General features: G+C 36.5%; 4 protein-coding genes across 5 annotated transcripts; 3 read left to right on the forward strand and 1 right to left on the reverse strand.

The window, feature by feature from the left end:
* The first annotated feature begins 398 nt into the window (after positions 1-398).
* Positions 399-2,113, forward strand: LOC110409275 (Transducin/WD40 repeat-like superfamily protein). Its single transcript, XM_021418568.2, has one exon. It carries the CDS (start codon positions 429-431, stop codon positions 1,848-1,850), a length of 1,422 nt encoding a protein of 473 aa, XP_021274243.2. The 5' UTR covers positions 399-428; the 3' UTR covers positions 1,851-2,113.
* A 3,191-nt stretch (positions 2,114-5,304) lies between these two features.
* Positions 5,305-6,828, forward strand: LOC149527588 (extra-large guanine nucleotide-binding protein 1-like). The gene is made up of 4 exons (XM_089782518.1): positions 5,305-5,600; positions 5,648-6,467; positions 6,565-6,702; positions 6,787-6,828. The coding sequence occupies exons 1-4, from the start codon at positions 5,305-5,307 to the stop codon at positions 6,826-6,828; spliced, it is 1,296 nt and encodes a 431-aa protein (XP_089638644.1).
* On the forward strand, positions 6,789-11,205 carry LOC110408996 (extra-large guanine nucleotide-binding protein 1-like). 2 transcript variants are annotated; one of them, XM_021418192.2, is made up of 6 exons: positions 6,789-6,889; positions 7,025-7,210; positions 7,800-7,980; positions 8,413-8,654; positions 9,936-10,099; positions 10,346-11,200. In XM_021418192.2, exons 2-6 carry the CDS (start codon positions 7,109-7,111, stop codon positions 10,923-10,925), a joined length of 1,269 nt encoding a protein of 422 aa, XP_021273867.2. In that variant the 5' UTR covers positions 6,789-6,889; positions 7,025-7,108; the 3' UTR covers positions 10,926-11,200. The 2 variants fall into 2 exon arrangements, with proteins under 2 accessions (XP_021273867.2, XP_089638533.1); XM_089782407.1 differs by lacking the exon at positions 6,789-6,889 and having other exon boundaries at positions 10,346-11,205.
* Positions 11,206-11,394: 189 nt separating this feature from the next.
* RUS4 (root UVB sensitive protein (Protein of unknown function, DUF647)) lies at positions 11,395-15,674 on the reverse strand. The gene is made up of 10 exons (XM_021445067.2): positions 14,991-15,674; positions 14,525-14,671; positions 14,150-14,296; positions 13,830-13,892; positions 13,670-13,746; positions 12,811-12,916; positions 12,412-12,514; positions 12,146-12,297; positions 11,973-12,038; positions 11,395-11,854 (listed from the first exon to the last, which is right to left on the reverse strand). The coding sequence occupies exons 1-10, from the start codon at positions 15,447-15,449 to the stop codon at positions 11,621-11,623; spliced, it is 1,554 nt and encodes a 517-aa protein (XP_021300742.1). The 5' UTR covers positions 15,450-15,674; the 3' UTR covers positions 11,395-11,620.
* Between the last annotated feature and the right edge of the window lie 378 nt (positions 15,675-16,052).

Genomic DNA, 16,052 nt, shown 5'->3' on the forward strand with positions numbered 1-16,052 from the left:
AGCCTCAACAGAGAAAGTAACCTCGCGGCCTTTTAGACCACGTCAAAACCTTACGTAAATTTCCTATCGAATAATACAGCCAAAAATAGTTCAACGACAGCCCTTGATATCCGAGACAAGGTCGTCATCCTGTCCTCTCAGATCGACGTGGCATAATCCAAACTGGATATACGAACTCGATCTCAAATGACAACATGGAAACAACCCCAGCGAAACATCCATCAAAACTACCCGGCAAAAAGGAGAAACGAAATTCTTCCTTGTTTAATTTGAGCCTTTTTAGTTTCGGTTTTCTTCATTCTTCCTTAGGCAACCGCATCTTCCTCCGCTTCCCTTTGGTTCCATTTATCCTTCATCTCTTGTTTTCCCTTGTTCTTTGGTTTACCTTTTCGTTGGATTGCTTATCACCATTGTTGTTCATTTTTTATATGGAATCAATAAGGAGTAGAAAAAGGGGTGGTCGCATTTTCTTGGAGCAAACCAGCTCTGTTGCCCAAAAGTTTGGTAGGCTAAAGAATTCAGTCTCCACGGAAGAAGATTCCAGGGATCGAAAGAGTAACACTCCCAAAAACAGCAGCCAAGATTATTCTTCAATGGCTATCGACGGTGGCGCTTCTCCCTACAATGACTCGTCATCATCTCCTTTCAAAAAGTCTCCATGGTCATCTCACCTAGCTGGCAATTGCAATTCTTCTGCCGTCGAAGACTCCAACTTCTCTCCTAATGTGCTGATGGGGTCTTTGGTACGTGAGGAAGGGCATATATATTCCTTGGCGGCCTCTGGGGATTTGTTATATACTGGTTCTGATAGCAAGAACATCAGAGTTTGGAGGAACCAGAAGGAGTATTCAGGGTTTAAATCGAATAGTGGATTGGTGAAAACTATAGTCATTGCTGGAGAGAAGATCTTTACGGGTCATCAAGATGGGAAGATTCGAGTTTGGAAGATTTCTAACAAAAACGCAAGTGTTCATAAACGAGTTGGGACGCTACCAACTTTGAAAGACTATTTGAGGAACTCCCTCAGGCCTAGTAGTTATATTGAAGTGAAAAAAAATCGTAGCGCGATATGGCTCAAACATTTGGATGCTATATCTTGTCTTAGTTTGAATGAAGACAAAACGTTGCTTTACTCGGCTTCTTGGGATAAAACCTTCAAAGTTTGGAGAGTTTCGGATTCAAAATGTTTAGAATCCATTCAATCTCATGATGATGCGGTTAATTCTGTTGTTGCAGGGTTTGATGGGCTGGTGTTTACAGGTTCAGCTGATGGAACAGTCAAGGTTTGGAGAAGAGAATTGCAAGGAAAAGGAACTAAGCATTTCTTTTCGCAGACATTGTTGAAGCAAGAATGCGCTATTACAGCATTAGCAGTGAATCCTGAAGCTACGTTTGTTTATTGTGGCTCATCGGATGGGCTGGTCAACTTTTGGGAACGTGAAAACCATCTCTCTCACGGTGGCGTTTTGAGAGGCCATAAGCTGGCTATTCTGTGCTTGGTAGCAGCTGGGAACCTTGTAATCAGTGGATCAGCTGATATGGGAATTTCCGTATGGAAAAGATCAGGGAGCGAGCATTTGTGCTTGTCAATGTTAACAGGCCATAGCGGCCCTGTCAAGTGCTTGGCGATAGAAAGAGATCATGAATCAGCATCTGGGGAAAAGCGGTGGATTCTTTACAGTGGTAGCCTAGACAAGTCCGTGAAGATGTGGCGCATATCGGAGCGAGCACCCCCAATGATGCAAACCCAGCACCAGCCTTATTCATCAGACAGCAAACGTGTGCCGACCGCATTGACAGTGGCTCCTAGCTTCTCTTCTCAAGGCAGAATTAGCCAGAGAAAGTACTAATGAAGAGTTTCAACCGTTGTGCTGGACTCAATTTTGATTCATGACCTAAACTTTGCATGGTCATTTCAGGGAATAGACTGAGGTTGTGATATTTCATGTGTGAGTGTGACCAGGGACTTGATTTGGATTGTGAATGCTAGCATCATCTTTGTATTCCTTTAGGCATTGGAGATGTTCATACCAGATTCAATTGATCCACCAAATGTAATGACTAACTTTTTCTTTGAAAAAGGACCAAAGTTGAATTCAATTTATATTTGTGCTTAGAAGCCTATCACCAGTACCATTGTTCCTGAATCTTTACAGAATTTCTTTCCTTGTGTGTCATGTCTGCTTGTTTCTTTCACCAACCGACATTGTTAGTCTTGGCTTGGAAAACTAAAGGACACGATTACCGGTTGTTTCCCCTGTTTTCAGTAGATCTTCCATGATGACCCTGACCCCAATGTTGACTTCCTCTACAATTTTGGTGTGAACAGAATACCAGGTGATGAATTTCTTCCAAACATGAAGTCAAAAGAATCTTGTCATTCTCTAAAATCTTTTTCTTCTTGTCTGCAAGAAAAACTCAACATTGACTCTGCATGCATGTTTTAAATTCTCCTTTGAATGTAGAAACTTTTGGATAATGCAATCAGCTCAGCATGAGCTACATAAGTCAAAGTCTCAAAGAGGACAAACTAATGAAACAGTTCAAGACCCATTTTCGGATTAATGAAATGCAGATTAAGCATTTTTCTTTCTGGGTTTAACGTTGACATATGATTAAGAAAGGATCAGAACATTTTCCTTTGTAGAAGATCGAAACCAAACAATTTTAACTTAAAATCCCAGTTTCCAAGGGTGCAGATAAAGTAAGAACCAAGTATTAAGCCAAAGAACATGGAAAAATCAGAACTAGTGCAGAAACTGAAGTTTATGATTATGTTTGGAGCCGACCACCATGGCCGGTCTCTTTGGCTGGTCCGCTGTTACAACTGTACTTTTTCTTGGTACCAAAGCACGAGAGTTAGGTGAAAGCACACCATGTGAAAACCCAGTGTTTTAATTCCTTAAACAGGAAACTTCTTGCCTGTTGGTTTGGCCTTTTTCCTTAATGTTTCAGCTTGTTTTGGCCTTTGCATTATTGAAGTATTGAAATCTTAATATAACTAACAAGATTACAATCTTAAAGCAAGGTGAAGGCAGGGGTTTGGTTTTGGGTGTTTGTTGCCAGGCCAATCACCTATCAAAGGCATTAATTAAATAGCAGTAGCTGACTAATCTTTCTTGGCAAGGCTTAATTTTTCAAACGTTTTGGAGGAAAACTAGCTGGGAGTTTGGTTTTAGAGATAAAGTTGATGGCAAATATATTGCTATGAAACAGAGAAGCTGGTTAAACGTACAACATAACACCCAAAATTTTAGTCTGTCGCCTTCAAATCGTCATAATCACGGCCTTAAATCATAGACTTTTAAGTTTTGTGACAAGGAGATATTTGCTTAGATTGAGATCCATTAATTAATAAAGATATGTTAGGTTGGAATAACAGTGTTTTGCGCGAAAAGAGACATTAAAGGAATTTTAATAGATACATGATTTAAATTATAGAAAAAATATTAAACAGGATAAGTACACAAAGATAAGTGATTTTTATTTTATTTAAACGTCTATTACTGAGATTATCAATTACATTAACTTCGAAAATTTGACTACATGTCAAGAACTAATACTATTCATTAAAATTTTTTATTATATATATATATAATATGATTATTTTTATAATTATTTTTAATCACTTTTTATATAAAATTTTGAAATAAAATGTAAAAGGAATAAAATATATATGATTTTAAAATTTAATTTAATAAAAAATAAATAAAAATATAAATGCTCTGGTGACATAAATTCAAGTAATCTCAAATTCAAAATGATTAAAATTCTGTACCCATCCAAGTGTGACCTTTTCCAGGCATGAACCAAAAGAAACGGAGTTGTACGGGGCTGTCCAAGGCCCGGCCTGTCGTGACATGGATCCGGGATCAGGAAAAGTACATTGCGTTCCCAGGATATTCTTGCGGAGGATTGAAGCTTTTCTCTTCCATTGCCCGCAACAGCGGGGCCTGTTGGCACAGAGGCCCCCCCTGCCTCCTGCGTTTATCTCCACCATTCAAGGAGCAGGAGCAGGCTGAAAGAAAGATTTACGATAATCACTTTATAATCGCTTTCTTTTTCTTTGCTTTTTGGGGTAAAGTTTTGGCTATTGGGCCTTAAAAAGATAGCTTAATTTAAATTTGGGAAATCCCATTTTGATGTGTATTTTTCACTTAAAAAAAATAAATTTCGCTTTCAATTAATAATTTAATATATATTTTTTTCCAATTATAACTCAGTGTATAACTTTTATTTTCACAGAGAATTATACTATTAATTTGTTCAATAAATTATTAAAATATTTTGTAAAATAACTAAATAAATAAATTTCGAATTGAAGGTAACTATTTTTGTTGAGAAAAGAGACATTTAGAGAGTGCTAATTATAAAATATATATATATATATATATAACGAGTTTTAGGAGAAGTTGAAATCACAATAAATATAAAAGAAATTTACTTAAAAAGTTGTTAGTTAAAAGTCAAAAACTGTCAATAATTTGATGATCTGAAATCCAATTAAAACAGTGCTAAATTGTAAGGTGAGAATGGTTATAAAAACAATTGCTACCAAATAACCATCCCATGACTATAGACATGTAAACTACTTCAAAAATTCAAACATTCCCATACTGTTAATCTTATGAAACACTACCAAAAAGGCAGTGAACAGAATCAGATGAACCTTTTACCAACCCATCAACCACTCAATTGCAAGAAACAAAGGAAGAAAAAAGGGGAAATTCCTTTGATTCCTTACCTATTTCTTTCAAATTGAACACCCCCAAGGAAAAGGTGGAAACCTCCAAAACCTAACAAGTAGAAAAAAAGAGAGCTACAATGCAGTCCCCAATATAATAATAAAGCAAATTGGAACAACAGTACCCATAAAAAAGGAGAAATCCTTAGAGCCAAATCCGAATCCAAAATCCACCATGGCTGCTCTCCTTCTCTCTTTTTGCTATTATACTTTTCTTCCCAAAGCTCCAATTCCAATACCACCACTCAAATTTTCACTAGCTAGCTTAGCCCCCCTTACCTAAAAAGACAAAAGTTCTTCCCCAGCTCATGCCCCACATGCTCTCTTTACGAAACTTAAAATAATTAAAAATAAAGAACTCCAGATTCCAATTCTAAGCCAGTAAGCAGCAAGCTCCATTAGCTGTTTTTTTTTTTTTGTTTGCTGTCATTTTCCCTTACCCTCCACCCACAGTACACTTTTGGCCTTTCCTTTCATTTCCTGGTAGTTCTTCCCCATACTTCACAATACTTCTCCCATCTCTCTAATCCGGAAAATAGAAAAAAAAAAAAAACCCAAAGATGCCACCTGAAGAAGGTACAACTTTTCCTAGCTTGGAGAACGAAGAGGAACAACAGTACTCTTTTGCAGTCGAATACACCGGCCCTCCGTTGCCGTACGAGCTTCCACGAGCGGTTCCCATCAACGTCGAGAAAATCCCAGTAGCGGCCGTAGTTTCGAAGGTACCACTCTCCAATACTGAACTCCATATACCAGTTGTACCTCCAATTTTGGCACCAGATCGTAACAAGTTCTCGAAAGAACTCCTTCTTCAACCAACTGTGTCACCAACTTCCGTTATTGCTTTGAAGAAAGGGTTTCTGATGATACTAATAATTGTTTGTTATCTGGGGAGTTAAGTAGTTACGAGTCTGGGGAGTTAGCTGAATTGGTTAACACTAATGATAGTTCTTCGAGGCTGTTAGGGGCTTGTTCTATTAGTAATGAACATTCGAGTACGCTTGATTATTGTGAAAGCTTTGATAAATCGAGGGAAAGTTCGTCGCAAGCAAGGGTCTCGAATGATGATGATTTGAATCAACCTGATTGGGGTTCTAATGAGTCTGTTTTGAGTTTAGATTACCCATCTTCGCGGGTTTCTTCTCTTAAGACTGGAGACTGTAATAATGAGTCTAATGGTGATGTTAGAAGACCTCAGGTTGTTACTTTTCTTGATATTGAATCAGATGATGGACTCGATGAAGAATTTAGTCAAGATGAGGTGCAGCCTCAGATTGTTAGAGCTAAAAGGGAGCCACAAACAAAAGGGAAGAAAGGGTCGTGTTATCGATGTTTTAAAGGGAATAGGTTTACGGAGAAGGAGGTTTGTATTGTTTGTGATGCTAAGTACTGTAGTAATTGTGTGCTTAGAGCTATGGGGTCTATGCCTGAAGGAAGGAAATGTGTTACTTGTATTGGTTTTCCGATTGATGAGTCAAAACGTGGGAGTTTAGGGAAGTGTTCTCGAATGCTTAAACGGCTGCTTAATGATTTGGAGGTAAGACAGGTAATGAAGGCTGAAAAGTTGTGTGAAGCAAATCAGCTCCCACCTGAGTATATATATGTGAATGGACAACCTCTTTGTCATGAGGAGTTGGCTATATTGCAAAGTTGCCCAAACCCACCGAAGAAGCTAAAACCAGGAAACTATTGGTATGATAAAGTATCCGGTCTTTGGGGAAAGGTGAATATGGAATCTTTAAATGACTTTTTTATTTGATTTCTTTGCTGGAATTATTTGCATCATTACGGGATCTGATAAATTGTGCTATCATTGACAGGAGGGACAGAAACCTTTGAAGATAATTAGTCCCCATCTAAATGTTGGTGGCTCTATCAAGCCAGATGCTAGCAATGGAAACACACAAGTTTTCATAAATGGTCGGGAAATTACAAAAGTAGAACTTCGGATGCTGCAGGTTGAAATTTGTAAACATGTAATTTTGTTAAGATGGTCCTTATTGTGCTAGGATTATTAAAGATCATTTTGGTGAACATTGCAGTTGGCAGGGGTTCAAGTTGCAGGCAACCCACACTTTGGGTGAATGAAGATGGGTCATACCAAGAAGAGGGACAAAAAATACGAAAGGATATATATGGGGAAAGGTATATACTACATACATATTTCAGTATGCTTTCTGCCTCTATATGTTTATTCCTTTTTTTTTAATTGATTTGTTTTTTTGGTGAATGAAGATGGTTCTAATTAAGCATTCATTTATTGTTCAAATTAATATTTAGGCTGGAACAAAGCTCGTTTGTGCAGTCTTGTCACTGCCTGTTCCTTCTAAATCTTCAAATAATTGTGGGGAGCAGCTGAACAGCATGGCCAGCATATCTGTTCCTGACTACCTTGAGCAGCGCACACTACAGAAAATTCTTTTGGTTGGATCTACTGGATCTGGGTCAAGCACCATATTTAAGCAGGTAGATATTAACTGGGAATCATATCTTTACATTCATTGCTCTGTAGTACTACTTATATGCAGATAAATTTTCTATGCTAGAAACAGTTTCTGTAAAATTCTCATGTCCTCTTTTATTGAAGGAGATCCAAATTTGATTTAAAGAATATAATTAAGTGTATCAATCCTTTTTTTTTTTTGTTTCCACATGCCAGCAACAATACTGCCTTACATTTGGGTATAATTCTATGATGGTTCTGTAGAATTTATATATTTCAACACTTGTTACACTACAGTTTTACAGAGATAAAAAGTGCAAATAGACTCTCAGGGATAGTGTGTTACAGTATTTATGATTCTCAAGTTTAAGAGAAAGGGAAAATTTATATTCCTAATTGTAACCCTGAATTTTTTTGAACTTTTAACTTTAGTGTTTCTATTTACCATTTTGCCTGCACATAACTCATTATTGTTTCCTATATGTCTTCATTTTTTATGTGCGGTTGATGGTGTATGTTTTTGTGATAATGTAAGATTACTGCTTAAAGACAGAATGTAAAATGTAAAGGAAATTAATTAATTAGTCAATTAAATGAAATTGTTTGTTTCAGGCGAAGATTCTTTATAAAGATGTACCATTCTCGGAGGATGAGTGTGAAAATATCAAGTTGACTATCCAGACCAATTTGTATGGCTATCTTGGCATACTTCTTGAGGGCCGTGAACGGTTTGAGGAGGAAAGTTTGGCTGAAATGAGGAAAAGGAAATGTTCCAAGGAAACTGACCCTGAAGGTGAGGCTACATGTTGATTTTATTCTCCAAGTCATCCTTTTGACCTACATATATCCATGGATTTGCTACTATATATGCAGGCTTCTATCATTCAACCCTGTCTCTTTTGGCAAAATTGGTCTTAATCTGAAAGGAACAAGCTTGTTAGAACTAGAAGTGCGCACATGTCTCCTGCTGAATGTTCAAATATGACATTGTTTATGGTATTAATAGGTTGCTTCGTCTGAAAACAAATTTCTTTACATGTGGAGATCATTGACGATTTTTTTTTTTTGGAAAGTTCATTGAGGGTTTAAGTCTTTAATTTTTCCCACCCCAGTAAATTTTGAAGGGCATTTTAGCATCTTATATCCAGCATGATCATATTGACATTAATTAATAGCATCTATTTTGGAAGTATCTGATTATTTTGTTTTTCATGTTTATTGGCAGGGAGTATTAATGATAGTGATGGCAAAACTATCTATTCCATTGGCCCGAGGCTTAAAGCATTCTCTGACTGGCTTCTGAAGACTATGGTGTCAGGCAATTTGGAAGCCATTTTTCCGGCTGCTACTCGTGAATATGCACCATTGGTTGAGGAGCTATGGAAGGATGCAGCCATTCAGGCAACTTACAACCGCAGAAGTGAATTGGAAATGCTACCTAGTGTTGCTAGTTATTACTTGGAGCGGGTAAGATCATGCTTGATACCCTTGTGCTTGTTACATATCACTAGTTTTATGTATCTGAAGTTTGCTTGAACATCATTTGTCTCTTTTAACTAGAAAAGGTAGCAGTAGCTGTTGTCTTAAAGAAAAGAAGGTGACTGGTTTTGGGATAACAATCTTGTAGAAGCCATTAATTGAATTCTATGACTGACTTTCTGAATTGGCTCAAGGCACTGAAGGTGAAAATGGTGCTTAGCATTTTTTATGCGACACCGATCTGGCTGTCTTTGGCTGAGAAGAGTACTTGAAGAAAGCAATTAATCATGTTGACTTTTGACTTCATGACCCTAATTCATGTTGTGGAACCAATGAAGCACCAATAATCTTGGAACAATCTTCAATAAATTGGGCTTCTGACATTTTTGGGCCCAAGACTTTAGAGAAGAAATTAGAGTTCTAATTGCATTTTGTGTTATGTGGTAAGCACATTATACATGAGGAGCAGTTACATCAACATGAACTAATTGAGGTGCATGCGGCTAACCTACATTGCCAGATTTAGTTCTCGATACTACTGTTTATTTAAAAAAATGCTATGATGAAAATCCTAATCAAACTGTATGACTACTTGTGGGTACTTAAGAATAATACTCCTTCCATCTTTCCAAGTTGTTGTCTATAGCTAAACTCTAGCATGATGTTCAAATTGAACATTTCAATTAATTGCTTTTATGAAAAATTGTACCCTTAGAATGTGGTTAGAGGAAACCATTATTTCAATGAAAGGAGAAGGTGCTGATTTGTATGTGTTCATTGGAGTATATAGACGTTGTGGTTTTGCTTGTGAAGATGAACACATGGGGATGATGTTGGGTTTTAGAGATATGGTGTTATAAGTGTGGTACTCATAAGTCAACTGTTTCTGCAACATTAGGATTAATGCTTCTTGAAGAAAATAAAAATATCCTCGGAATGGAGAATCTTATCAGTTCTACAAAGATTCTTGTTTGCTGCACAAGCATTTAGCCTCATCAAGCAAGTGGATAAGCAGAGCCAGGAGTTCCTTAATCATGGCCCATTTAGCAATACACTTGCCTTTATTTAGGTAATGCATGACATTAGGCGACCTCTTAGTGAGCTCCATTCTGAACACTTACTCATCGAGCAATATCAACCAGCGCTCATACTTGCACTTGTTTGTTGCAGTATGTTTTTTGTTTTGAGCTTTTGTGCCCAATAGTTGGTTTGACCAGTGCTAATTTTTTGTTAATTGTTTTCTAATGCTTTTTTTTTGGTACACTCCAGGCGGTTGAGATATTGAGACTGGACTATGAACCCTCAGATTTGGATATTCTATATGCTGAGGGTGTTACTTCATCAAATGGGCTTGCCTGTGTAGACTTTTCGTTTCCCCAGTCTTCACCTGATGAAACCATAGACACTGCTGATCAGCATGACTCGTTGCTCAGGTGGGTGCCAATATTGAGTGCATGCTTTAGTCACATTTTTTTTTTCAAATGTATCTGCATCTTGTGAGGCCTGTAAGTATTATTGATTGCTAGTTGCTACGGAGCAATTGGTACATAAATCACTTAGTAAAACTGTGTACTCTCGGGTGATCTAAATACTTAATTGAATTTTGCAAACCTATTCGGTTATAACTTAATATTCTCATTTGGAGTGTGTTAAACTTACAGTTTCTGATTGGTTCTCAGGTACCAACTAATTAGAGTGCAAGCAAGAGGCCTTGGAGAAAACTGCAAGTGGCTAGAGATGTTTGAAGATGTTGGAATGGTCATCTTCTGTGTTTCCTTGAGTGACTATGACCAGTTCTCTGCTGATGGGACTAATAAGATGCTACTGAGCAAGAAATTCTTTGAAAGCATCGTTACTCATCCGACATTTTATGAGATGGACTTCCTTTTAATACTAAACAAATTCGATTTATTTGAGGAAAAGATAGAACGGGTACCATTGAGTCGGTGTAAGTGGTTTGATGATTTTCATCCGGTGATCAGTAATCATCGTTCAAATGCAAATAGCAACAGCATTAATCATAATCCAACGCAGGGACAGCTGGGCTTCCATTATATTGCCGTCAAGTTCAAGAGGCTTTATTCTTCGCTCACAGGGCGGAAGTTGTATGTTTCTAATGTGAAAGGATTGGAACCCAATAGTGTCGATGCAGCTCTTAAATTTGCAAGGGAGATTCTAAAATGGGATGATGAGAGAGCCAACTTCAGCTTAAGTGAGCACTCATTTTATAGCACAGAAGCAAGTTCCTTTTCTCATTGATGTCTAATTTTCTAGGACCAGAAAGGTTTGTATTAATTCATGAATGCTAGTGTACATACAAGTAATGATGGAATAGTAAATCTCCACATCTTATACAGTGAGGTCAGAAGATGTGTTTTTGTACAATGTATTGTGTGGCTGGCTGCCGCCTTGAACACAATTCATTACATTCAATTGTAAGATAAGATGAAAATGTATGATTCAGTGATAGCTCCTCAAGTATATTACAGTTGTGAAAAAAATCTCCTTGGGTTGTGAGAATTCCATGTACAAGGTCACCATATCCCTTCTGTTCTAACAATTCAGCACCATGCACATCGGCGGTTAATGGTTCACATATTACTTTATTTTCTGGATATGCTTTGTTCTTTTTCACATCTCTATTAGATAAATAGCCAAAATCACTATTTATTTATTTATTTTTTCTATAAATACGAGCTCAAGTAATAAATTTATATATCACAAACTGTTTTAACAAAAACCAGTAAAAGTCATTTTTCTATTTTCATCCCTTAAATGTAAGTATAAATGTTTAATACAAAAATGAAACAATGACATTCATGTGTAAACAAATTTGCATTGTAACTAGATTGATGTGTATTACTAGCTTTCCAAAAATGAGAGAATCGAACTGATCAAACCCAAAACTCTCCAACCGTAGAAGGAGAGCAACCTGATCCAGAAGAATAATTATTTCAGTCATCTATGTAACTATACCGTGCCTGCTCATCTGCGTTCAACAAAATGTTTTTAATTGCCCAACCTAGTGCCGCCATTTGTTCATTCAACGGGAGAAACTCTCGCTGTACGTATTGCCTGCTATCCTCGATCAGTTTAAACCATTCTTTGAGAATGAAGTCTGAAGAATCACTAGCCTTCATCATGCTTTCCAACCTACTAGAATGGAGGGCCTTGCGAACATAGCATGCCTGGAACAATGCAAACATTTAGCGTCACCTTTAACCTCAGCAACTGTAAACATAAGCTTGTGTATACATTAGATATCAAACTAAATTTTGCACAGATTTTAAAAGAATTCATTTTTACCTGCAACAATCCCATGATAACATCAGCTGTGCGAGCCCCTTCACGTAAGCAAAGAAGGATGCCTTGCTAGAGTTTCATAAGAGGCAAATCAAAAAAAGCTATGAGTGAGATATCATTATACATAAGCACCATAGTTTAAGCAGCAGCTAGTAAGGATTTCATTGTGCATGCACCTCTCTAGTTCTTGGCAGTCCACGGTAGAAGATCTCCATGCATATGAAATAATAATCCTCGTTTCTTACAGACTGCATTGCACTCATCGATAATTTAGGTAATTGACCCTTGGGATTCAAGCCCCCCATCCTGATTCGCCATGGCTCTTTGCCTAATCCAAATTTCAAAAATTGACTTTGATCTCATCTATCTTTAACAGTTAGTTCTAAAACAGATCATGTAAACGATGCACTAAAAGCTAAAGCACAGCCACGAGAAACTTCACCTTTTCTCCACAAAAAATTGATGTTTTCTTCTTTACTCACTTCTTCAGGTGAAGGCACATATCCCATTGCAATCCATGTATCAAGTATGATTTCAAGTCTATCCTGAACGTTGGAAAAGAAAAAGAGAGAAACAAAGAAGAAATAGAATTAATGAAACAGATAGTTTTGAATTTTCATGAGGAAAATTTCGCTCAAAATTCTCCACCCACCCACCCCCCAAAGAAAAAAAAAAAAGATGTACCAAGTTTCATTTACAGAACGAACATGACTTGGGTTGGCATACAGAAACATGATAAAGACATGCAAATTTTTTATTTCTCTAGAGAAACAATTAAAATATGAGAAAGTTGATTTGCTCTTCAATAATTGAACACGTGTTGGGATAAAGAAAATGCCACCTTAGTCAAGGTTTGGAGATGGACGTGCTTGAGCCCCTGATATATTCCAAAGAGGTCAATTATTGAGAAGAATGGGTATAGAATGAAAGGTAGGCCTGTTTGCAATCTAGCACATTAAGGACAAGTCAAGAAACCATGCCGGCATTTAGCTTCACAATGAAATCAGTTAAATGATCAAGCATATTTCTAATTTTTCTAAAAGAAAAAGAATATAAGATTTTCCACTAAATTCTAACTCCAATGTAACAATTCAAGTGTGGCAGCCATTACTTATATGTTTCATTTTCAATATAGAAAAGGGAACTTTGGCCAGAGACAGATTACAAATTTTGCCTCCATTGAAATTTATCTAGAGAAGATTAAAATGGATTTTCTAGAGTATTCTTTAACCCTTGGTGCTCTGGTGTTTATTCATTTGATATTTTTTAAATCATATGGTGGACACTTGCATGAGATAATGAACTAATTTAAATGACAAGACTTCTAAAAAAGCACATCTCCATTAGATAAGTAACCTAAATCACAATTCACTATTAACAACTATTTTTTTTTAGCGTCCTCAATTACGTTTTAATTGCAACAATGAAATTTTTTTTTAGTTTCATAAGTATCAAAATAGCCAAACTTTATTTACACCTATATAATATACAATAAAATATTTATATTTTATTTGTCCCCCTTCCATGAAATTAAATTCAAATTAGCAAAGATTTTAAACAACTATCAGTCACATAAATGGCATCTAATTGCCATTATGAAATGATACCAGAGTTAGCAAACAGCAAAAGTGGTCATGTAAGTCCAATTAAAAACAATAACAGTTTGAAATATTACATCAAAGAGATAAAAGAGTATAAACCTTTGATTGTTCTTGAGCAACATATTCAAAGCAGCAGCAAGCATGAGACCAAGGTTATCAAAGCATACTGATTGAATCTGAATTCCAATCCAAGATCAGAGCTTTTTCCATAAAAAAAGTATCAAAGATTATGCAAAGAATGTGAAGACAGAACCATAACCTGTGACTTTGCAGAAACTTCAGCAAGGTTATCCGCTATTGCAAAGCTGCGATGAATAGCAGACTGTTTGTACAAGATGGAAAACATCAACACACCAAACAAGAAGGTACTAAAAGCCATCAACAGCAAAAGACTTGAACAATTATTTTCTTGAAAAGAATTTCCTAGGGGCCAGGAAGAGTAGAAGGAAATAAGAAGCAAAAAATCTTTAAAGGATAAGCATAAGCATAAAACGTGTCAATGAAGCAAAAGACTGATATAAATCTTCAAGAGAAAATAATTGAAGATACTACAACTTAAATGGAAAATTGAATCCTTACACTGGTTGCAATATAGCACGCCAAGCTCATTTGTTTTGCAATGTTGGCTAAAGATGCAAGAAGCAAGAAGTGCTGAGGAAATATCGGCGTGAGCAGCTCAACTCCAATGCTCAAAGTGAACAACAGGGATGTTGAAAACCTAACCCCCTTCAAATGAGATAGCATAAAAAAAGAAAAAAGAATTTTATTTCTTGTTTTGCAGTTCTTCAGTCACCATAAAACAAGTTTTCACATTACTAATTTGTAACTTCTGATTATGTTTGACCAGACACCAAAATAGACTACTGGAAACTGCAAAACTGCAATTTATACAACAAGTGAGAGGTGAAGAAGATGTGATGTGCAACCCAACTTCTAAAATTGTGGAACTCATACCTTCAAATTGGTGTCAAAAGTAGATGCCAAGCTAGCTGTATAGATGCACCTGCTTAGCCGTCCAAGTCCATCCTTCAATACCCAGTTAAGGGCAGCAGCTGATGGAAGTGAACGAGAATATCCAATTCCTATAGCCCGAAACATGGCCTGTTTTCATCACATTCTGTCAAAAATAAGTTAATTATTGCCAAAATTTTCAATAAAATGTCTTAACTAGTAAAAGTACTTTTTTTCTTTATCTGTCAAAACCCAATATATTATAAAAAAGAACGCATTTGTCGATTCCTACCCTACCATCTTCTATTAATTTTTTCCTATTTAACAGAGTCACCAAATATTTCCACACTAATACAGCATTTATAAACCAAATTCCCCATTGTTCAGATAGCAATATCTTTAAAATTCCAAAAAAAAAAAAAATCCATTTGAAAACTTGCAATAACCAAAAAAAAAAAAACCCCTTTACCTGAGTAGCAAGAACTTGAAGAGCAGAGCTAAAAACCCTGTGTAAAAACTTCCACTTTACATATCCCATATAATTTTCACTAACTTGTTTAGGAATAAAAAAGTTCCTAACAGCCAAGCTAGAAACTTCAACCACCTTATCAAAATTGAAAAAAAATGACGCCGCAGCGCCACCGCCGCCATCGACGCTATGCAACAAAACACGGTTCCCATCCCAGAAGTACCTTGTAACTTTTCCGTACCTCCGTATCTCAATCGGGAGCTGGGCCGGGTTTGACGGCGCTGGCCCTTCGTTTAGTCCTCCATCAAGCTCGTAGGTGATTTGGGTTCTTATTGTATTGGCTAAAGTTAGGATTTTTGAAGAGAATTTGTGGGATCCGGAAGTGAGGTTTTTTGGACATTTCCATGGGAGCGGGAAATGATGAGAAATTGATGGTGTATAGTAAAGAGTTGATTGCATGAGAAATTGATGTTGACGAAATCAAGGGTTTCTTACTGATTTTCCCGCCAAATTTTGACGTTGGGTCGGAAGGGTTTGGTTGATAACGGTAGGGTTTAAGGGTTTAAGTAGGAAGAGAACAGAGTCAAGAGTAGAGACAAGAACTGGATGAAGGAAGTTACCGTCTAAACCACACACCCAGTTTGATGCAAAGCCAACCTTTTCGAGGATCTTAGTTCAACTACCCCTTCCTTTCTTCCCACGGATTATTTCTTTTAAAATAATAAAACACTGTCACTTAAAAGCCTTATTAATCAAATGTTAGAATTTAATGACTTAAAAGTGTATAGAAATTATACATCATGAGTATATTATTCAATATTAATTTATTGTTATTATTATTATTATCATTTAGTATGGTTATTATTATTATTAAATAACGAAAATAAAAGAGTTTTTTTTTTATAAAAAAATTGTCACATGGTGAGTAACTAAAATATAGATAAATAACATATTAGGAATCCAAACAAATGAACGTAAAGGGGACTGCAAGTCTGCAACCTTTCATGTGAAGCCTGTTGTCAGTTTAACTACTTTAGGAAAGTTCTTTTATGATATGAAGAA

The sequence above is a fragment of the Theobroma umbraticum genome, unplaced genomic scaffold, assembly GCF_002168275.2.
Source record: "Theobroma umbraticum cultivar Fairchild unplaced genomic scaffold, ASM216827v3 scaffold_44.0, whole genome shotgun sequence".
NCBI lineage: Eukaryota > Viridiplantae > Streptophyta > Magnoliopsida > Malvales > Malvaceae > Theobroma > Theobroma umbraticum.

Excerpts from the sequence above, each read along its gene's own strand:
- LOC110409275 (XM_021418568.2), top strand. The coding sequence starts at position 429 with ATGGAATCAATAAGGAGTAGAAAAAGGGGTGGTCGCATTTTCTTGGAG.
- LOC110408996 (XM_021418192.2), top strand. The coding sequence starts at position 7,109 with ATGGCCAGCATATCTGTTCCTGACTACCTTGAGCAGCGCACACTACAG. Across the intron at positions 7,211-7,799 it reads CAAGCACCATATTTAAGCAG|GCGAAGATTCTTTATAAAGA; the intron begins GTAGATATTAAC and ends TGTTTGTTTCAG. Across the intron at positions 8,655-9,935 it reads CTAGTTATTACTTGGAGCGG|GCGGTTGAGATATTGAGACT; the intron begins GTAAGATCATGC and ends GGTACACTCCAG.
- RUS4 (XM_021445067.2), bottom strand. The coding sequence starts at position 15,449 with ATGCAATCAACTCTTTACTATACACCATCAATTTCTCATCATTTCCCG. Across the intron at positions 13,747-13,829 it reads AAGTTTCTGCAAAGTCACAG|ATTCAATCAGTATGCTTTGA; the intron begins GTTATGGTTCTG and ends ATTGGAATTCAG. Across the intron at positions 12,515-12,810 it reads ATCTCCAAACCTTGACTAAG|GATAGACTTGAAATCATACT; the intron begins GTGGCATTTTCT and ends TCCAACGTTCAG.
- LOC149527588 (XM_089782518.1), top strand. The coding sequence starts at position 5,305 with ATGCCACCTGAAGAAGGTACAACTTTTCCTAGCTTGGAGAACGAAGAG. Across the intron at positions 5,601-5,647 it reads GTTATTGCTTTGAAGAAAGG|TTACGAGTCTGGGGAGTTAG; the intron begins GTTTCTGATGAT and ends GGAGTTAAGTAG. Across the intron at positions 6,468-6,564 it reads TATCCGGTCTTTGGGGAAAG|GAGGGACAGAAACCTTTGAA; the intron begins GTGAATATGGAA and ends TATCATTGACAG.